Source organism: Schizophyllum commune (assembly GCF_000143185.2).
Source record: "Schizophyllum commune H4-8 unplaced genomic scaffold SCHCOscaffold_6, whole genome shotgun sequence".
Taxonomy (NCBI): Eukaryota; Fungi; Basidiomycota; class Agaricomycetes; order Agaricales; family Schizophyllaceae; genus Schizophyllum; species Schizophyllum commune.
This window is the reverse complement of record NW_026089543.1, coordinates 1,479,559-1,498,669: the sequence shown is the minus strand read 5'-3', so window position 1 is coordinate 1,498,669 and position 19,111 is coordinate 1,479,559. Positions and strand designations below refer to the sequence as shown.

Here is a 19,111-nt window from a genome sequence, read left to right as displayed (position 1 = left end):
CTTCTCGCACCCTCTAGCATGTCATCTCCACCTCCAAGCATATTTTGCGCAGATTCCTAGATCGACCAGCCTAGCCCTCGGTTCCACGACTACCTTACTTGTGACCGGCGACCAAGCGATCTTCTCAATCATCCCAAACAAGGTTGCCGTCGCGAAGCTCCGGGCGAGTCTCGCTGATAGTTCGTGCAGGCACTCCGAGGGTGCATGCAATGACCTCGAGGACTGCATGCGCCCGGACATCCAGCGCACCGGGCACACCGAGGAAACAACGCAACAGCAAAGCCGTACATTGATTCCAGGGCAGCCCAGTCCTACGTCTAGCGCTCGCTTGCTCTGCGCCAGTGCCACCCAGCCTGCAAGCTGTCCACCCCGATGAATTATGCACGATTTTTGCGACATGATCATGTGAACGAAGGGCCAGTTCGACATAGGTGCGCGCTTTGGCTGGCTGGAATTGAGATCGAGTCCTTGGCAAAGATCTGGGCGACGCTGGCGCACAGGTCTCAGGCTGTGGATGTTCAAGGTTAGTTAGCTGTTTTTCTGCGTTTGCTTGCTTTTACTGAAAGTGCTACTATAGTCGAATGGCACACCCGAGATCACGAGGAACGGTGAACGCCGAAGTTACCATTTTAGGAAAAGTTCTTTGTTTTCTGAACCTCCGACTACCCGCGGGCTGTCCAGTCCTCCGCTCCGCCTGACATCCGCTATGCCTCCACATGCGCACGTTACTGCACTCATCACCGCTTCCTGACTCACTGACATAGACTGACAGCCCGGCCAGAGCCAGGTAGAGCCGGCGACGCCGGGCCTCGCGCGTCATTCTATTCGTTGACATCATCGATGGGAACCCGCACGGGACCGTCACTCAACGCCGCGCAGAATACAAATAGCCCGCCCTTTGACCGGCGCCAACCATCCCTCTCCTGACAACCATCTCCTCTACCACTTTGACATGTCTAAACAACCCTACGCTCTCCACTTCGGCGCCGGGAACATCGGCCGCGGGTTCGTGGGCGCGGTGCTCGCGCACGCGGGCGCGCGCGTCGTGTTCGCGGACGTGAACAAGCAGGTCGTGGACCTGATCAACAAGCTCGGAAGGTACACGGTGCACATCCTCGACGGGAAGGAGAACGAGGATAGCTCGGCGACGGTGCCCATCGAGAATGTGGCGGCCGTGCTGTCGAACGACGACGAGGCGCTCACGGAGGTCGCCACGAAGCGCAATTTGGTGCTTATCACTACGGCGGTCGGCCCAGGTGCGTAATGCGCGCCACTCATCGCGGATGATCACTGACCGATTATCTCTTCTCAGCTATTCTGCCCAAGATCGCTCCCTCTGTCATTACCGTCCTCCGCGCGCGGGCTACGACGGGCAAGGGCCCGATCAATGTTGTGGCTTGCGAGAACGTCGAGGGCGCGACAGTCATGCTGCGTGATGCGGTCATGAAGCAGCTGCGGGAACAGAAGGCGGATGCGGAGGTCATCGACTACGCCGAGAACCAAGTTGGCTGGGCCAACAGCGCCGTCGATCGCATAGTTCCCCCATACGAGCCTGGTGCGTCCATGGTTCCTTCCACCTCGCAGGACATTGACTGACCACGTCGTAGATCACGATCGCGAAGAAGCTGCGCTCGACGTTGGCGTCGAGGCGTTCTACGAGTGGGACGTCGATCGGAAGGCGCTCAAGAAGACTGAGCCCGACTTGCACATCGAGGCCATTCGCCCCACGAAGCACCTCGAAAAGTACATCAAGCGCAAGCTGTACACGCTCAAGTGCGCTCATGAGTCCACCGCTCTCCAACCTTTGCTGACGATGCCCTGTTTAGTTGCGGCCATGCCGTTACTGCGTACCTTGGCTACCTCAAGGGCCACGACACCATCGCTGCCGCCATCTCCGATCCCGATATCGAGCCCGTCGTCGTCGGTGCGCTCAACGAGGGCGGCCTCGCTCTCCGCAAGAAGTACGGCTTTACGGAAGAGGAGCACGCGCGCTACATCGACACCACCATTACCCGGTTTAAGAACCCAAACGTCCCGGACAACCCTCATCGCGTCGGCCGCCAGCCCCTCCGCAAGCTGCAGCAGCAAGATCGTTTGCTCGGCCCCATGACGATGTGCAGGGACTTTGGCTTCAGCCGGAAGAACCTGATCAAGGGTGTCGCTGCGGCGTTGGCCTTCCGGGATGATGACGATGAGCAGGCGAAGGAGTTGAAGGAGCGCATCGACCGTGAAGGTGTCCAGAAGGTCGTCGTGGACCTCCTCGGGCTCGAGCCGGACCACGAGGACGTGAAGGCGGTCTTGGAAGCGTACGAGCAGATCCAGAAGAAGTAATCCAGTCATGACACCGATACCTACATACCTTTGTGTTACCCCATAGTCATGTGTATCATACTGTACAGTTTACTATTGCTGGAGTGCATTGGAAATGCACATAGAGTATCTGCATATCTACATAGAGCACATCCTTACGCCATCTGAAAACAACGGTTACGACTTTTGCTACCGCTTTTGGCAGTGTCTATGTGACGCGACCTCGTGACCGTACGGCTTGTGCGCGTCATTCAATTACTCAATCATCTCTTCTTGTCTTCCACCACGATGTCCGCTGCATTGCCCTCCTCAGTGACCAGTCTCGCGCCTCATCCAAGGATCGAATCCTGTGCAATGGTACTAATCAGCTCCTTCTTCGGGCTACCTGTCATGGTGGACAATGAACTGCTCGTCATCGACTGAGTTCCTACGTCACTGCCGGCGAGGGGCCTTGGAGCGTGAAGTCAGTCTTAAGACCTCGCGCGCATAAGACCTGACCTTCACTGTCTTCTCCTACTCTCTCAATCCACCTAACCATAATCATCGTCGTTCATCATGACCTCCAACCCCCTCGACAGCACGCTGCCCACGACGCCCTCGCACGAGTGGGCGCAGGTGACGGCGGCGGAGCTGGCGCAGCAGCAGGCAAAGGTGGACCATCAGGCGACGCTGGCGGCGGCGAAGACGACGGGGCCGACGACGGTGTCGACTACTACGACGAGGAGTGTCTCACCACCGGGGTCGCCTGGTCCTGATATCCCGGGTGCATACCCTGGCAGCGATCCTGAGGACGCGAAGCCGGAGGAGACGCTGGCTGCGGCGGCTACTTATCTTCCTGCTAGGAAGGATGTTGAGCAGACGTTGGCAGATGCCACGAGGGTCGCGAAGCAGTATCTACCCGAGCAGGTTGCGGGACTGATTCGTGCGTGCTCTTATATTTCCTCCGCATCAGACAATAGCTAACTAGCTTATAGCTGACCCAGCGGCCACTAAGTACCCAACGCAAGAGGGTACGAATGAGGCTTTGGGAACGACTGGCGGTGCTGGCGCGCTCCCCGGTGCCCGCGGAGAGGAGGGCGTTGCGAGGCTGCCAGAAGAGCGTACTCGTGCAGACGGCGCACCCGTCCCTACCACAATCAATACGGCCGACCGCGCGTTCAACTCTCAGCCGCCCGTGATCCCCGCGAGCAACACCTGGAGCGCGAGCACGACGTCTCCCATCGCATCCACCACTACTGGGGTGCAGAGCACGCTTGGTCAGGCCGCAGACGCGGTTAAGCCTGCCGCCTCCCAGGCGCAGGAGACGCTGGGACAGGCGAAGGATGCTGCGGTTCCTGCCGTTCAGAGCACCCTTGGCCAGGCGGCTGATCTTGCGAGGCAGTACCTCCCTGCATCGGTGGCAAGCTACCTTCGTGAGTACTGAACCGCTACTTCGTGTTCACGACTGCTGACGCCTGTATAGCTGGCGCGGTTGTCGCCGACTTGCCTTCGAAGGAGGGTCCGAATGAGAGGCTTGGGACCACCGACGGCGTCGGCGCCCTTCCGGGCAGCTCGTCTGAGGCCAGCGTTGCAAAGCTACCGGATGAGCGCTCTGAGGGTAAGCGACTCAGGCCTTGTGCGGTTGTATATATCAGACTGACCTCCACTCAGTCATCCACGCCCCGCACTCGACCATCCACCACATCACCCCCATCGGCAGTCTTGCTGGCGAGGGTCTCGGCGCGTCGATGAGCGCCGACCTTCAAGGTCGTGAGCACGACAAGCCGCAGGGAGACGACAAGCCGCCCGTGGTGACCACGACGAACGCCATCTCGCACGCGAAGGAGAACGTTGCGCACCCTACGCCGAGCAACACGGCGAGCTTCGCGCCGGTCCCTGCGGCGGGCATCGCTCGCGCTGAGCATCCGGCGGACAATATCAGTCTCCAAGCGAACGACGGCTCTGCACCGAGCTCGCCGGGGGCGGGGACGCCGTCTACTACAACTGCTGCTGTGAGTTTAATCATTGGGCGTAGAGTCATAGTCCATGCTCAACAATGTTCCCAGATGGTCCCCCTGCCCGCTGATAGCGTGAAGAACGTGCCGGGGACGACGGCGGATATGACGAGCACGGGCAAGACGTCGACGCAGGGCTTGAGCGGGTCGCATCAGCCGGCCCACTCCATCGGCCGCGACGCGTCTTCCATCCCGGGCGTGCCTTCCAAAGACAAGCCCTCCGATGCATCCTCGAAGCTCGAGCCCCTTCGGCGTGCTGAGGGCGACGCGGCGTCGAACGCGTCCGTATTGTCGGGCAAGATGCCTGGCCACTCGCGCATCCCGCCGCCGGAGCCGCCCGCGAAGGATGCTCAATATGCTGGTGCCGGGTCGGCGTCGGCGCACTCCTCCCAGGACTCGTCGACCTCTACTCAGGACTCGACTAAGGATTCCGCATCCCACCCCCACCGCACGAGCGTGCCGCTGACGACCGCCGCGGAGCGCATGTCCTCAAAGAGCCGTCACGGCGAGGAGCAGCTCGCGGATAACGGCGCACGCCTTCCCTCATCCGCGCCGCACGAGGCGGAGAAGGCGAAGGGCTCGACGACGGAGGGGCATGTGAAGGTGTCGACGATGGATAAGATCAGGGGTGAAGCGAAAATTATCTCGGGGAAGTTTTCGAACAAGGAGGAGAAGGTGGAGGAGGGGAGGAAATTGATGGGGAAGGTCTAGGTGGTTGGTTGTGGACTTGTGGTCTTAAGTAGTCGACAGGCGCTCATGAGGGTCATGCTATAAGAGAAAGGGTGGATATCAGGACTTCCGGCGCATATATTCGCAATTGCAATGTAACAACACTTGTATTTGTAGCTTCACACCGTTTGCATTCTACTGGTTTGGCTTTGCGTTCGAATTGAGGCACTTCGGAGTTTGCCGATATCACGGTCACGGACTGTGACCGGTCCTACCTGCGCTCTGCCAACCCCAACCATCACTTTGAACGATATGTCGAAATGCTCATGCTAGCGTGCTTCCGATCTGCGTTGCAGCTAGAGCCATCCAATTCAAAGCAATGATCTACCCTGCACAAGTCCTACTTAGGGGGACGGACTGACAAGCCCGATCAGCTTCTCAGTGTAGCCATGTCGCTGTGCTGAGAACACGCCGGCGCTCGAGGCAACGCCTTCGTTCTCTACGACCAGTACCCCGCTGTCTTCTTTCCTTTGTTTCTCACTGAAATCTGAGGGCTGGTGGCCCGTCGGCTTGCTTCAGCACGATTAAACTGTAAACACTGAACGGGGCTTGCCCTTGATAATAGAGGTGCGCTACCCTGCTTCTGCTTTGCTGCTGATACTGAACCAGCTGACAGGCTCGATGAGGCGTGTGATCAACGCGGTGAGGGCTGCAACCACTCGCACTCACCTGCTTCGACGCGTATCGTACGCGCTGCATGGCTTCCTCGTTGGTCTGCATCTGGCGCTGTTCATCCTCCAATGGTTTCCCATCGAGAAGCTCGTCACGTTCCCCCTCACCGAGGACGACGACCCGTCTGATACCTCCCTCTCCGTCGCGCTCACCATGTCCGGCACCATCTTCGCCACTGTACGTTATAGCGGGCTGTTCCCCCAAATCCCGAGGTGCTTACGCGGAGCGCATAGGTTTACGGAGCGCTGCTCGTCTGGATCACTCAGAAGCTCGCGCTGCGGCGCTTGTTGACGAGCCGGCAGACGTTGACGGCGATGCACGATGAGTACAACTCGTGGATTGGGATCGGCTCGGCGCTGTATACACTTTACGGCCAGTGCAGGTTACGGAGCGCGCTTCCGTGGGTGCTTTGTGTGACGGTGTACCTGATCAACATCACTGTCCTTCATATTGTCACGCCTTCCATGCTCTCGCTACCTATAGGACGCAAGAGCATCATCGATCACGTCGCTACTCGTCTGGCGTATCCAGATGTAGACGGTTTGCTCTAGTATGTTTGCGTTTGTGCTTGTCTAGCAGCGATGGCTGACTTGCTTTCTCAGTGACGGCCAGTCCACTGAGGACGGCGCGGCCGATCTCTACCACGCTCTCTTCACCGACGCATCCAGCTTGCTTCCCTACGTCGTTCTTTTCAACCCCGACGAGGCTCCGGGATTGGCGCATTCGACCATCTACGACTTGCCCATTGTTGGATCCGAAAGCGACAGCATCGCGGTCGTGAACTCGACGATCTTCACGGTAACCTGCGGTAGTCTGGATTCCCTGAAGCTGGAGGACTACTATCCCAAGGACGCCCGGGAAGTTTGGCACTACAATGTCTCGCACATACTTCCGGACGGCACCAAGCAAAAGCACATTCGCGTTAAGAATATCCTGCGTGAGTTCGCGCCCCCCTTTTTCCAGCCCTTGTTCAAGAGCCACCGTTGGACAGCGAACAACGCACTATCACTAACCTGGCCGAACATATCCGGCCACGACACACGCCCGGCCTGGAACCGGAGCTTCTACGCCTATGGCACCTTTGACATCGAGGATACCGAGGGCGAGCTTCTTCCCAACTTCACGCTCCCTCGCCGCGTGGCGGCTGGTGCACCCGTCAACATGTCCATCGTGGGCTGTAACCTGGAGGGTCAACACTCTACTATTGGTGTGAATACGACAACGCGCCTCGCTGCGACGAGTGGAGAGAGCTATCTGGCTACCTCGGCGGAATGGGCACCTTGGAAGCCTTTGGATCCTGTGCCACGGGAGGATCTCAATATTCTTGATTTGGTGCGTACTGGTGCTGAATGTGCTCTGCTTCTTTTTCGCATGCACTTATGCGATGATGCAGTGGACGACAGCCATGTCCAAGCAGTACGAGACGCATTTCAGCCTAGGCGCGTCCAGGCGGTATAACCTTGGGTTCATGGACAAGTATGCCAGATGATGTAGGCCGTTCATCATAGTCGTTGACTCTCCCTTCAGATATCTCATCTCACGACTGAATCTAGCGCTTCCAAGCTATACAGAGGCACGCGTACCACGGGAACGTGTGCAGCTGCACCGACTGCAGAACGCGCTCAGTGAGCTTGTCGCTGCGTATTTCTGGTCCAGTACGTTCTCGATTTAAGTTTGCCCCCAAAACCGCTCACCTGGAAGGTAGTGAACCAGGTGAACGTCGACAACCAGTATGGAATCGAGCGCACCAGCAAGACGGAGACATACGTCCCTCAGACTGTCCGGACATTGCGCGTACGTCTTGTCATTCATCATCACCGCACCGACCACTGACCGTCGTTTGCAGCTCAATCGCATGTCCATCCTGATCGGCTTTGTCGTGTCTCTCGTGCTCATGCTACTTAACTACTTCCTCGTCCGCCCTCGTCGCTCTCGTACAAAGGGTGCCGTTGATGCGCTCGACACGCTCGGTTTGCTGCAGACTATCTGGTTCGTGCGCGGCCAGCCGGACATCCTCAGCACCGTCGGCCGAGTGGAGCGCCCCGAAGCACTTCGTCTTCGAGAGGCCGGCATGTTCATGGTCGAACCGGATCTTGAGAGGTCTGCCTGCACTGGCGGCGGGGCGGGGGACCCGATTCCACTAACGTTGGTATCGTCGGAGTCGCCGTTGACGGACAAGTGGCGGGAAAGGGAGCGCGAGCTGGAGCGGGAGATGGCCATGATCGAGAGAGACGTAGACGATGTACTCTCGCCCTATCAGTGGGGACCCTCTAATTCTAGTCATTCTTGATTGTTCGCCTTCGAGTCACTGTGCGCCGATTCTTCGTATCGAGTACCGTCAACCGCACGCGTCTGGGCCTGTGGCCTGGCGATGCAATCTGGAACTTGTACGAAAACTTTGAGCCCTCTCGCATGCTGGTAGTATCGTTAACTTCGTGGGAGGACCCCTTGTCGCGCTCTTCCCAGTAACTCCTCAAACCCATCAAACTGTACATGCTTCACCTCCAGCACACACACACCGCGACCACCTTCATCACGAGATAGAGAAGCGAAAACCCAGATCCAATTATTCGGTGGTACCGTATCCATCTAAGTAAGCAAGATCATCCATCTATGCGCAATCCATCCCATCGTAAAGACCGCGAATAAAGACAGGACGGCAGCACTCGCGCGCGGGCGGCGAGTGCACACCGAGGGAGTGCCCCGTTGGTAGCAAGCGAAGGCCCTCGTCCGTAACAAGCGATGCCCCCCGGTCCGTAACAAGCTCATGAGCGCGCGCAGCGCGCACCAAGCATTCTAGTCGTCTAGTTCCCCTCAAGCTCGATGCCCGAGTCCGACGCGGCGCCCTCCGAGTCCCAGCCCCTGCCGTCCTTGTACACCGGCCGGGCCGCCGCGAGCCCCTGCGCGTTCTTGTAGAAGACAACGTCGCCGACGTCCTCGATGAACTTGCACTCGCGCCACACGCGGAGGACCTCCGACCAGCCGCCCGGGTTGCCCTTCTTCAGCACGACGCCCTTCGCAGCCATGCCCGCGCGGATCGCGTCCGTCGCCTCCCACGCGTGGTAGTGCGGCATGCGGCTCGCGACGTGGTGCGCGACGTGCGTCTCGGAGATGCCGTGCGTCGCCCACGCGCCGAGCCAGCCCCAGAGACGGCCCGCGCCGCCGAGCAGGTCGCGGTCGACGGTCGAGAGCGCGCCGCGGGGGAAGGTGAAGGCGCCGGCGCGGTAGTGGGGGAGGAGCGGGTCGGTGTGCTGCAGGAAGGTGATGAGGACAAGCCAGTGGTTGACCCTGAGGGGAAAGTTAGTGGGTGGATGGGGGTGGGCGGGATGAGCGACGTACCAGAGGTAAGGCACGAGGTAGGTGCGGAAGACTTGTGCGAAGCCGTAGGTGCGAAGGGAAGCGACGACGATGGCAAGCCAGATAGCGATACCAGCGTTCGAGCGCATGATCTGACCGTACTGGCTCGGCGAGAAGATGACTGACTTTGGGTTGAAGTCTGGCAGAATATTAGGTATGAAGTATCCTAGTGACGAGCCTACTCACGGTTCGTGCCCGTGGGGTACCTCCTCTGTCCAGAGGCGTTCCATAGAGTGTACGCCCACCAGCCCATGAACTAGAGGACGGTAAGAACAAAACCTGGGCCAAGGTGGGCGACGCCACATACCAGATATCCAAACATGGGCATGAAGACAGCACCGATGGGTGAATCGCCAATAGCCTCCCAGAGCTCCTTCGAGACCGCCTTACGAACCTTAGAGCCGAGGGTCTCCTCACGGAGCGCGACACCGTCCAAGGGCTCCTCGTCGCCGATAGGCGCACCGAGGGGCTTAAGACCCAACTCCGCGCGCGTGCGCGGCACGTAGACCTGCTCCTGCGTTACGTGGGACGTCGAAGCATGATGCTTGGCGTGCGAGATGCGCCAGGCCTGATAGGGGACACCGAGGCTAAATGATAGGCGGGTCGATAAGAAGGCTGCTAGTTCCCCTCCGTAACATCACATACCCGGAGTGAAGCACCCAGCCGACGACGTCGTTGACGATGCGGGAGGACGAGAAGGCCTGGTGGCCAGCCTCGTGTGCGATGATCCAGAGACCGGTGGCAAAGAGGCCAGTGAAGTAGCCGTACGCGCCCCAGACGGCCGTGCGCGCGGCAGGGAGGAGGTAAGTGGCAGCCTCATGCGTGAAGAGGGCTGGTGGGAGGATATCCCGCAGGGTGTCCGGGATGGAGACTGTGCCGGCGAGCAGCCTGGCGTCGGCGGCAGTCGCGCCCTTGTACAAAAGACCGATGATGGCAAGGTCCTGGACACTGTGGCAGGCTTCAGCATGTGAATGGGAAAACACATGCGAACACGCACATGTACAGCGACGAGCGTAAGGTCGAACGCTCGAAGCAGTGGGACCTAGACAACAGATGAGCCAGCGCCCGCGCGGTCTTGCTCGAACACGTACGGGATCATGCTGAGGAGCTCCTTCACCGACACGTCGGGCACCACGTACTCCTCCAACTCGCTCGTGTTGTACTGTTCATTTTGGGAAGCCATCGTAAACGAAAGAATACGGAGACGTCGTGAGGGTATGGAATGTCCTGCCGCGCGTTATCGTCGAGAAAAAAGATGGAAAAAGCAACGACGGGGAGACCTTGCAGATGGTGGATGCGGACAGAGAAGGAGCGAATCGCGCGGTTCCTGTTTTGTACCAGGGCTTCGCCGCAACGGATAGGGGCCGCGCTGGATGAAAACTGTCCTTTTTGATGGGGCGCGTTGGGGATATGTGCGTGGCACATTGTGGGGCCACCATTCGGAAATCCGGACGTCCGTCTCCTGCCTCCGCGCCCCATTCACCTCGATGATCATCCTCGTACATGCTTGGAATATCTGGCAATATTCAGAGGTCTCCGGGCGTTTGTTAGACGCTCACATCCACAGCCATGCAAGACGCGTCGACGACGCGTCGCGGCGGAAGATTACTTGATCGGACTTCTTCGATCTTGGCAGGTGATCACGACAACCATCACAATCACACAATCGCCACGTGGATTGTGACAGTTCATGTCCGTCGGTCACATAAGTCCAACCTGATGATAGCGTGGTCGAGGAAACCACAGGAAACTAGTCAAACAGAGTTGTGACAGGTAAAGCACTAGAGATGCTGCGGCGGGGCCGACTACCAACCTTACTTGCGGAGTCGGATGCCTAATGCTTTAGCGCGAAAGATGTTCTTGCCGATGTCCAAGGAGCCGAATGAAGCAAGGCGATCACATTCCATCCGCCGTAAATACTCACTCGGTCCCCCTTTGCAACCGCGGGCCATACAGCTTCATCCATGTACTTGGTCGCTTCTGGCTCATATATGAATGCATACTATCCTCATTGCCTTTGCCTTCTCTCTTCATCTCTCTTCCGAAAAAGAGAACCCGACCCACGCGTCACCACACCTGGGACATAATATTCCCCGGCGCTTACTGCAGGAATATTGTGAGCTGTATTTGAATAAGCGAAGCATAAAGGCGAAGGGTGGATTGTGGTCTTATGGGTGGCATATTGATCGGTACGGCCTCCGATTGGCTGGGCCTCGATATGCCCTTTCAATCGATCCGCGGTCTTAATCAAAAGCTGATGTAAAATATTCCCTCCATCAGCGTGCAGTGGGCGCCGGGGAATATTGAATCCTAGGTGTGGTGCGTCCACTTATTCTTCTCCATACTGACATTCTCTCACGACAGCTTAGTGGACTTACGCATCCCTCCCTCATAAGAGTAGGGTCAATGCATGGCTCCCAGTCCCATGTATAACGGCCCCCCAACGAAGGGGATGTCGCAATCATATCCCTCCACTCCCTAAGGTCCAAGCTTTCGCTCTCTAGAGGGCAAGTCAGCGGCAAAGTAAAGACGCCAACCTGAAGTTCAACTGATCAGGTGATCTGTCGGTTCCGAAGACGGAATTTGCCGTGCTCACTCAATGCCCTGTGCCGACTTTTCAGAACCGCAAACCCCATCACAGGGGCCCTGAAGGGACGAGAACTGCGCCAGTGAGGGCAGACGTCGGATGATACTGGGAGCAGAGGCCGGTTGGCTGCCGTCCACGCCACTCATAGGTATACTTCTGGGCTCGACAATTGATACCGGTGTGCGATCGGTGATCCTGCTTGAAAAGTCCTCTAGCATGCTCATTGACGGTGCTACGGGTTCTTGTTTGTATTAGTGCGGACAAAACATGCTTAGACAGCTGACATGGCAATTGAGGGTCCGGACGGTACAACAACAAGAAAATGCATAGCGCCCGGGTCAATAAACTGTCCTCGTCGGCCACCGTACCTTTTCACGACTTCCCAGGCTTTGCACCTTTTCACTGCTGCGAGAAGTCATTTCGGAAGTTAAGCGTCGCAGATCACTAAGAAACCTACTCCTCGGGACCCCACCCAGTAAGCGACCGGTCACAACGGTTCTCGGGATGTTTTCTCCCCACGCTACTGGGGGGTTAGACAGGCTAACGCAACAGGATTGTACAAGAATACAGCAATGGTAGTACAAGCACTACACTATTCTCCACGATTACATACCAGCAAACCCATCTCCCCACCCCATCCCCGTACCTCCCACCCCGCCCCCTCCATGCAAAAATGCCGTCAACTCCGCCTCGAAGCTGTTCGCAAAGAAGTCGCCCAGCCCAGGCGCCTGCGCCTGAATGAGCGTATCGTACACACCGCCTTCCATCGGAAGGTAGGGCGGAGCGCTGGGCAGATCAAGACCCTGGCCGTTCACGCCACCGGTGCTCGCAGCGCCGGCCAGGCTGCTTCCCACCGTGCCCTCCGTCTGCTCCCTTATCGCAACGGTCGCGAGCTCGTAGAGCATATTTGGACCGCAGACCGACCCCGCGCCGCGCGGCGAGTCAGCATACTGCAAGACCAGGGTGTCAGCGGCGGAACGGTCGCGATATCGTGGGACGAAAAGGCGATATCGTGCGATGAAGAGACAACATCGTGCGATGAAAAGACAGACCATTCGACTGGAACCATGCTCCGTGACATCCGGCTTGGCGAACACAGCAGAGGTCTGCGCGAGCGCGTTCTGCCACGCGCGCGCCTTCGGCCACAGGTCCTTCGCGTTGTTGAGCATATCCAGCGCGCGGTGGAATATCGTATGCGCTTGCGGGGCGAGGTCGGGGGAGACTATAGACCAAAGCATATTTGTCAGTGGTCGTACGATCGTTAACTTTGCTCGAACGCTTCCGCGCTTCCGAGACCACGTACGCTGCGGCCACTTGCATAGGTAGGAAGCGAGGGATCCGCAAATATAGATGCAGAACACCTGTGCGGAATGCAGATGTTGGTGAGGGTGCAGCCGTTAGCGAAAGTGTATAGTACTATGGCGTCGGGACTACTCACGATGATGGGAGGGAAGCCCTGGGGGCAGAGCGGGAACGAGGCGTCGAGCTGCTCGTACAGCCTGCGGACGTCAGAGAACAGCTCCCGGGCCATGTTGTGCCAGTACGAGGCGGGGGCGAGGCTCCACTGCTCGGATGGCAAGTCCTGCTTGCCTACGATGCCGACTGCGACGGCCATGTAGCTGGCGCGGGGGTCAGTTTAGGCCACATGCCCAGAAACCATCACCGACGCACGGAAGGTAGACCCTGCGCACGACAACATTGCTCATGCGAAGCACGAGGACGATGGAAAGGTAGGCCTGGACGGACACCGTCAACGCGCGCGCCCCACGCCTCTCATCTCATCCACTGCACTCACCAGATCCATCGCCTCCGCCCTGTACCCGCGCCAGTTCTGCACCGACCACTGATGGCGCGCGGGCAGCTCCCGCTCGAACCGCCCCAGCGCCTCGCAGAGCCGCGCAAAGTCGCTCCCCGCGTCCCACGGCGGCAGCGCGCGCTCGCTTGCGCCGACGCGTCCGCTGCTCGCCGGCAGGTCGTTCTCCCACTGCACTGCCCTTCTAGCCACTTGCCCCCAGAGGTTATGCGTCTGGATGAGGGTCGCGAAGAGGGAGCGGTCGGGCGTGGTCGCGAGCTGCGGGTCCGCGAGCGCGGGCGCGGTGCCGGCGAGCGCGGCGCGGGTGCCGGGGGCAGGGAGCGCGCCGAAGGCGAAGTCGGACTCGGAGCAGGGGAGGAGGGCGGTGATTTCGGGGCGGGCGAAGGCGGGTGGGTGGTTGATGCCCGCTTGGAGGTTGGCTTGGTCTGGGGGGAGGGGAGAGGGAAGGTCATAGGGCGGCCAGGGAGTTCCGAGGGAGCGACGAACTTTCTACCATCCAGAACGTGCGCCGTGCGACTTCGGACTTGATTATGGTGTCCTCCGAGGCATCTGGAGGCACGCGGTACGTCTCCTCCCGATGCAGGCGAAGGTAGCCAGCCACTGGGGGATGTCAATGATTACTAGCTTGGTAAGATGCATGTTGTTGGTGGCATACTTCGCACTGCTATTCCGAGGTGCATCTTTGGCTGGTCAGCCGACGTCATTATGCAGCAATCTAATTCACTCACAAAGCTCTTGTCATTATCGGCCTGCCCCCATTCCGCGGTGGATAAAATGAACTGTCAATTGTCTAAGGTTAGTGCGGACACAGGTGTAGGGCAACGCGACATCTCACAAAAGCTTGAGTGCGCTCCAATGTCGGCTTATACATCTCGTCCGGGACCATGCTCTCCGCTCGCTTGAGAAAGACCTCCGTCGCTTTGGCCCCATTCCCGTATCTGCGCACCAGACTCGGCGTAAACCGTGCAGACACGCTGAGGATGGCGAGCAAGAGGAAGGTGGGGACAGAGTCCGGCTCCTTCCCTAGGCGCTCGAGAAACATGGCCTTGGGTATGAAGCCTGTGTATCGTGATGAGCGAATGAAGTCGAGCGTGGTTATCATGAGATCGAGGGTAGCAGTTTATGGAGTAGAGGTGCGGGGAAGTATCGCACGTACCGAGCTGGAAATACGATGTCATGAAGGCCTGACATGCTTCTGTGAGCTCCGCGATGGGTGGTAGTAGGGTGCCTCTTTGGGAAAGTTCCTTGACAGATATTGTGGGAGCAACGGAGATCTCCCTGGGGTCTCCTCGTAAAAGCACATTTGATGGACAGCGGTGACAACATACGGCTCGGGATATGGTCGCTTTCTTGCGGACTTTGTTCTGTCATGTGTGAAAGGTTGACAGCTAGTGGAGGAGTACTTGGACGAACTGGGGATTGGCTCTGACTCTCCCGGTACGGTACTAAGGACGCGCTACGGTCAGATATGACTTTGTGGACATTTACGAGTCCACGCACCTCACGATCGGATGAATCCTCACCCCTCCTTGGAAAGAAGCTGTCCCAAGACGCGCCCTCGTCAGCTTTGGTTCAATGATCATCGCACACTAGCACGCACCACTCTGCAGCCTCTGCAGCTCCAGCGTCCCTGCAGCTCACACACGGCGGTGTAGCGTTCTCGTGCACGCATTTCGAGCGTAAGCGCCGACATCTGCAGGGCGTCTAAGATGATTGTGGCTGAGACGACAGGAGTGTACCCGCCTTTTGCATGCAACCGATCCCCTCTTTAGCTTGACGGGGGGCGCTCTCGTGGGTTCCGCTGAGGTGGAGGGAGAAGGGGAGGGTCGACCGTTATGGGGGACCGACATGGTTTGTGGCTGGCAGGCAAGCCGGATCGGAATCAATCAGCGGCAGGCATGTGCACGTGGCCCGTGGGTACAGTGTCGGACTTTGCCGATAGGCATGGCTCAGGCGCTTTTTGCGATAGAGTACAATCGCACACGCAAGTCATCGCAAGGTATCATCCGATCTCAAGCTCAGAACGACGAAGAATCAGCAATCACTGGAATTGGAGGGTTCCCAGGACGACACCACTCCGTCTACCTCTGTCTCAGGCTTCAGCCATCTGACTTCCTCCCTTACATCATTGTCCGACCTCGTTCTGTTCTGCGCCCTACCTTGCGCGCTCCTTCATACTGACTTGGTGTGCACCAGATCTTTTTCTCACTACCTAGCCGCGCCGCCACCAACCATCAAGCTGGGATTCTCGATCTACCATCTCTACGAATCATGTTGTCGCGAGCTGTGCCAAGGAAGTGACCAGGGCTGGCGCGATTACCCTCTGCACGTCCAACTCGGATGTCGACGTCCGGTGAATACATGTTACTTCATGCAAACTGCATGAGGCGAACTCAAAGGAATCAGAGGCAGTGGAATCGACACCTCTGCTACATTTACATAGTGCAATGTTGCGGCGAAGGGGGAATATACACAAACAGTTCCATCCAGGGAAGCAAGCTATGATACATTGGGTTGTACAAACAAGTAAGATACACAGCACACAAGTCCTGATAGGTTTCGTGCGAGGTTACAGAAATCCACCAACAGCTTACGCCGTCAAGGCATCGAACGCATGGCTGCGCCAGCCCTCCTGCTGCCGCTCCACCGCCTCCTTCTCCTCCTTCCTTGCCTTGAAGGTCTGCGCCTTCCTTACGCCCTCCTCCTTCACCTCCTCCACCTTCCCATTCGCGTCCGCCACCGGCTTCTTGTCCTGCGGCCTCTCCCCACCGAGCGGCCCGCTGAACGTCCCCGCCGGCCCCCGCTTGTCCCCGCTGATGATCTGCGGCTCCGCGCCCATCGCGAACGCCTTGTCCGACCGCGGGTCGTCCTTCACGACGCCCGTGCCCGTCGCGCGCCACCCGGTGAGCGGGCCCGGCCCCGGCAGCGAGCGCAGGTGGCCGATCTCGGAGACCGTCGCGCCCGCGTACGCGGCGGCGGGCGAGAGGCCCGTGTCGAGGAAGACCTTCGCGCGCTTGTGGATGTCGTACGCGGTGCGGTCGAGGAAGGTGAGCGCGAACTCGAGCTGGTCGCGGAGCGCGCCCTCGAGCGCCTTGCGGACGCGCTTCTTGATGGTGCCCTTGAAGGCGCCGACGAGGAGGGAGTGGTTTGTCTTGTGGGGTTTGATGTCCATGTCGTCGGAGAGGTTGAGGGTGACGCGCTCGATCTTGAAGAAGCCGCCGTGGCGCTCGCGGCCGGCGGTGTCGGTCGTGGGGAGCATCGAGAGCGAGATCTCGGCGTCGACGCCGCGAGGCGGGAGGGTAACGTCGACGAGGCCGGTGAACTTGTTCGGGGCGATGGCGGAGTGCTCCTTCTGCTCGTGGTAGAATGAGACCTCTCTGAGGTGAAGCTGGACGCCCTGGAGCTGGATGGTGGTCTGCGCGCTCGCTGAGGTGCGCGCCTCCTGTCCGGGCACATCCTGCGTAATGTCGGCCTCCGCGGTGGTCTTGATGTGCGCGTGGCCAGGTAGGATGCGCGCGGACTCGATGTTGAGGTTCTCCAGGACGAAGTCGACTTCGGGGCTGGTGTATTCGGTGCGCGGGATAGGGATGTCCTTGAGAAGGCCGAAGACGCGGGGGAGGTAGACGTTAAGGATGTCCTGCCAAATCCACGATGCCTGCGTCAGCGATGACGTCGTCACATCCGTCTGCGCTTCAGCAAGGTCGCGACCAAGGCGCGCATGGGCCTCCACCAGCTTGCGCACGTCCTGGTCCGCGCGGATGCGGTCGCCGATCTCGTTGAGCTCCGCCTTAACGCCGTTGAGGTCGTTCACCCACTTGCGGCGCTGCTCGAGCCTTCGCTCATGAGCGTCTCCCAGCGCTGGCGAAGGTGGTCGCCCTCGCGCGTCGACTGCTCGGCGCGCACGAACTCGACGTCGTCCAGGCTGTGCTGCACGTACGAGAGGTAGTCGTCGACGAACTTGTGCAGCTCGGGGTCGTTGTGGATGTCGTTAGCGCAGCGGCGGACGGCGGCGAGCAGGTCGTTGAGGGACTTGCCGCCCGCGAGGCGCTCGAGGAAGGTGCGTATCTGGCGGATGGAGGACGGGATGCGGCCGGTGGGGTCGTCGACGAAGGTCTCGAGCAAGTCGGACTTGGCGGTGTCGACCGTCTTCGAGTACCACCGACGGGTGAGGTCGAAGATGGTGCTGAGGGCTTCGTGGTACTGCGGGTCGTTCTGCGCGCGCTTGACAGCCTGTGATACGTTGTTAGCTCTATAGAACAACGGACACAAAGCCAAAAATCGACTCACGTTCTCCAAAGCACCTACTAGCGCATTCGTCGCCGCGTCACCGTGGCGCTGCACGGCCGCTTTGGTAGACTGATGTACGCCGATCGTCTTCGAGCCAACCTCCTTCGCGGTGTTCATGTTGCGCTCAAACTTGGCGCGCGTGTCGAGGTCGTCCTGGCGCACGTCACCCGTCCTCCCAAGCGGATCGCGCTTGCCCTCCTGCACCTCGTCCTCCGTCTGCCTCAGCGTTTCCTTGGTTACCCGTGCGCGCTCCTCGACGTCCTCGGCCCGGTCGGCGAGGAAGAGGCGGAGGAACGACGCAAGGTCAGCGAAGAGCGACCCGCCCTCGCCGTGCACGTTGCCGAGGAAGATGTGGATGAGGGTGCGGATAGCGCTGGACAGCCTCTGGGCATCGTTGGCGGCCGGGGTGTCCTTCGGCTGCTTCGCAATCTCAGCAGCTACGCCACCAGCGAGCTCGCCCTGCGACAGATTCCATAGCGCATCCTGCACGATGTCGTCGCCTGTGCGATGGCGTCAGCTTCAAGTTGTGCATCAGAAATCAGGATAAGGGAAGCGCACCATTCTTGTTCTTCCCAAAGACCTGGTAGGCCTCGAGGATTCCGCGGACGTCCTTTGCGAGACGCAGGCCGTACTCGCTGAGCTTGCCCTCGAGGTCGGCGCTTTGCGCCTCGAGCTGGATGACTGGTGACTTGAGGAGCCAGTTGATCGAGCCGTTGATCTGCGCCTGGCTGGGCAGCTTGCCAGCGTCGAGCGCAGCCGCTACTGCGGCGACGTTGTCGATAGAGAAGTTCTTGAGAGAAGTAGATGGGTCCATGGTATCGTGGTCGGAGTCGTGAATAGAGGTTGTTTTCGTGAGTGTCAGTGCGTAGTCAGTCAAGGGGAGTTCAGTGACAAGCTCGCTGCACGCCTGTCCTTATATTGCGCTGGCTGAGAAGCTATGACAGAGTAGATGACACCGTCCGTCGCGCGCGCCACCGTAACCCCAGACTGACGTAGAGTCTACAATGGCGCACGTCTAAAGGTGCACATCCTTCTCGAAGTTGCGAGAGCGGCCTAGTAGAACTGAAGGAGGTCCACGAATCCGCAGGAAAGTCACCCTGCGCAGGAAGTCGTTACTGCAGCGATTGGGACATTGTTGGTTCGGGACAAGTTTGGGATCAGACAATGTCTTCCAGTGACGTCACTTTCTCCGAATGGAAGGCCTTGTTGTTCATTACGCGTGGCCTGTATGTGGCGCTCTTCAGCTTTCTTAAGCTTGAAGAGGATCTCGAGAAATAGCAAGATATAACCTCATGAAGTCAGTCAATGAAAACGAGGAGACAAGCCATCCATAGCGCGCACTAGCCTGCACTAGCTAGAAAT

The 19,111-nt window shown here is 58.9% G+C and overlaps 6 protein-coding genes across 6 annotated transcripts; 3 read left to right on the top strand and 3 right to left on the bottom strand.

Moving 5' to 3' along the window:
• Window positions 1-649: 649 nt before the first annotated feature.
• On the top strand, window positions 650-2,504 carry SCHCODRAFT_02626331 (uncharacterized protein). Its single transcript, XM_050345338.1, has 5 exons — window positions 650-720; window positions 773-1,256; window positions 1,313-1,555; window positions 1,608-1,773; window positions 1,827-2,504. Exons 2-5 carry the CDS (start codon window positions 953-955, stop codon window positions 2,329-2,331), a joined length of 1,218 nt encoding a protein of 405 aa, XP_050200091.1. The 5' UTR covers window positions 650-720; window positions 773-952; the 3' UTR covers window positions 2,332-2,504.
• Window positions 2,505-2,593: 89 nt separating this feature from the next.
• On the top strand, window positions 2,594-5,198 carry SCHCODRAFT_02578855 (uncharacterized protein). The gene is made up of 5 exons (XM_050343895.1): window positions 2,594-3,232; window positions 3,285-3,722; window positions 3,773-3,907; window positions 3,961-4,301; window positions 4,356-5,198. Exons 1-5 carry the CDS (start codon window positions 2,866-2,868, stop codon window positions 5,013-5,015), a joined length of 1,941 nt encoding a protein of 646 aa, XP_050200090.1. The 5' UTR covers window positions 2,594-2,865; the 3' UTR covers window positions 5,016-5,198.
• A 76-nt stretch (window positions 5,199-5,274) lies between these two features.
• Window positions 5,275-8,005, top strand: SCHCODRAFT_02626326 (uncharacterized protein). The gene is made up of 9 exons (XM_003031694.3): window positions 5,275-5,600; window positions 5,650-5,882; window positions 5,939-6,255; window positions 6,308-6,642; window positions 6,697-7,037; window positions 7,099-7,181; window positions 7,233-7,360; window positions 7,411-7,499; window positions 7,552-8,005. The coding sequence occupies exons 2-9, from the start codon at window positions 5,655-5,657 to the stop codon at window positions 7,993-7,995; spliced, it is 1,965 nt and encodes a 654-aa protein (XP_003031740.1). The 5' UTR covers window positions 5,275-5,600; window positions 5,650-5,654; the 3' UTR covers window positions 7,996-8,005.
• A 245-nt stretch (window positions 8,006-8,250) lies between these two features.
• Window positions 8,251-10,627, bottom strand: SCHCODRAFT_02626323 (uncharacterized protein). The gene is made up of 7 exons (XM_050345337.1): window positions 10,154-10,627; window positions 10,060-10,104; window positions 9,708-10,010; window positions 9,370-9,649; window positions 9,249-9,318; window positions 9,045-9,201; window positions 8,251-8,993 (listed from the first exon to the last, which is right to left on the bottom strand). The coding sequence occupies exons 1-7, from the start codon at window positions 10,243-10,245 to the stop codon at window positions 8,510-8,512; spliced, it is 1,431 nt and encodes a 476-aa protein (XP_050200089.1). The 5' UTR covers window positions 10,246-10,627; the 3' UTR covers window positions 8,251-8,509.
• Window positions 10,628-12,254: 1,627 nt separating this feature from the next.
• Window positions 12,255-15,155, bottom strand: SCHCODRAFT_02504023 (uncharacterized protein; the record flags this gene model as incomplete). The annotated part of the gene is made up of 13 exons (XM_003032138.2): window positions 12,255-12,871; window positions 12,953-13,010; window positions 13,088-13,268; window positions 13,321-13,385; window positions 13,445-13,887; window positions 13,949-14,062; window positions 14,118-14,142; window positions 14,191-14,241; window positions 14,298-14,521; window positions 14,619-14,740; window positions 14,791-14,907; window positions 14,963-15,051; window positions 15,108-15,155. 13 exons carry the CDS (start codon window positions 15,153-15,155, stop codon window positions 12,255-12,257), a joined length of 2,154 nt encoding a protein of 717 aa, XP_003032184.1.
• Window positions 15,156-15,926: 771 nt separating this feature from the next.
• Window positions 15,927-18,887, bottom strand: SCHCODRAFT_02748698 (uncharacterized protein). The gene is made up of 4 exons (XM_050347221.1): window positions 18,308-18,887; window positions 17,750-18,249; window positions 17,366-17,692; window positions 15,927-17,285 (listed from the first exon to the last, which is right to left on the bottom strand). Exons 1-4 carry the CDS (start codon window positions 18,561-18,563, stop codon window positions 16,053-16,055), a joined length of 2,316 nt encoding a protein of 771 aa, XP_050200088.1. The 5' UTR covers window positions 18,564-18,887; the 3' UTR covers window positions 15,927-16,052.
• Between the last annotated feature and the right edge of the window lie 224 nt (window positions 18,888-19,111).

Excerpts from the sequence above, each read along its gene's own strand:
- SCHCODRAFT_02626326 (XM_003031694.3), top strand. The coding sequence starts at position 5,655 with ATGAGGCGTGTGATCAACGCGGTGAGGGCTGCAACCACTCGCACTCAC. Across the intron at positions 7,182-7,232 it reads AACCTTGGGTTCATGGACAA|ATATCTCATCTCACGACTGA; the intron begins GTATGCCAGATG and ends CTCTCCCTTCAG. Across the intron at positions 7,361-7,410 it reads CGCTGCGTATTTCTGGTCCA|TGAACCAGGTGAACGTCGAC; the intron begins GTACGTTCTCGA and ends CCTGGAAGGTAG.
- SCHCODRAFT_02626323 (XM_050345337.1), bottom strand. The coding sequence starts at position 10,245 with ATGGCTTCCCAAAATGAACAGTACAACACGAGCGAGTTGGAGGAGTAC. Across the intron at positions 9,319-9,369 it reads TGCCCATGTTTGGATATCTG|TTCATGGGCTGGTGGGCGTA; the intron begins GTATGTGGCGTC and ends ACCGTCCTCTAG. Across the intron at positions 8,994-9,044 it reads TACCTCGTGCCTTACCTCTG|GGTCAACCACTGGCTTGTCC; the intron begins GTACGTCGCTCA and ends CTTTCCCCTCAG.
- SCHCODRAFT_02626331 (XM_050345338.1), top strand. The coding sequence starts at position 953 with ATGTCTAAACAACCCTACGCTCTCCACTTCGGCGCCGGGAACATCGGC. Across the intron at positions 1,257-1,312 it reads CACTACGGCGGTCGGCCCAG|CTATTCTGCCCAAGATCGCT; the intron begins GTGCGTAATGCG and ends ATCTCTTCTCAG. Across the intron at positions 1,556-1,607 it reads AGTTCCCCCATACGAGCCTG|ATCACGATCGCGAAGAAGCT; the intron begins GTGCGTCCATGG and ends ACCACGTCGTAG.
- SCHCODRAFT_02748698 (XM_050347221.1), bottom strand. The coding sequence starts at position 18,563 with ATGGACCCATCTACTTCTCTCAAGAACTTCTCTATCGACAACGTCGCC. Across the intron at positions 18,250-18,307 it reads CTTTGGGAAGAACAAGAATG|GCGACGACATCGTGCAGGAT; the intron begins GTGCGCTTCCCT and ends GCCATCGCACAG. Across the intron at positions 17,693-17,749 it reads TAGTAGGTGCTTTGGAGAAC|GCTGTCAAGCGCGCGCAGAA; the intron begins GTGAGTCGATTT and ends AACGTATCACAG.
- SCHCODRAFT_02578855 (XM_050343895.1), top strand. The coding sequence starts at position 2,866 with ATGACCTCCAACCCCCTCGACAGCACGCTGCCCACGACGCCCTCGCAC. Across the intron at positions 3,723-3,772 it reads ATCGGTGGCAAGCTACCTTC|CTGGCGCGGTTGTCGCCGAC; the intron begins GTGAGTACTGAA and ends ACGCCTGTATAG. Across the intron at positions 4,302-4,355 it reads CGTCTACTACAACTGCTGCT|ATGGTCCCCCTGCCCGCTGA; the intron begins GTGAGTTTAATC and ends CAATGTTCCCAG.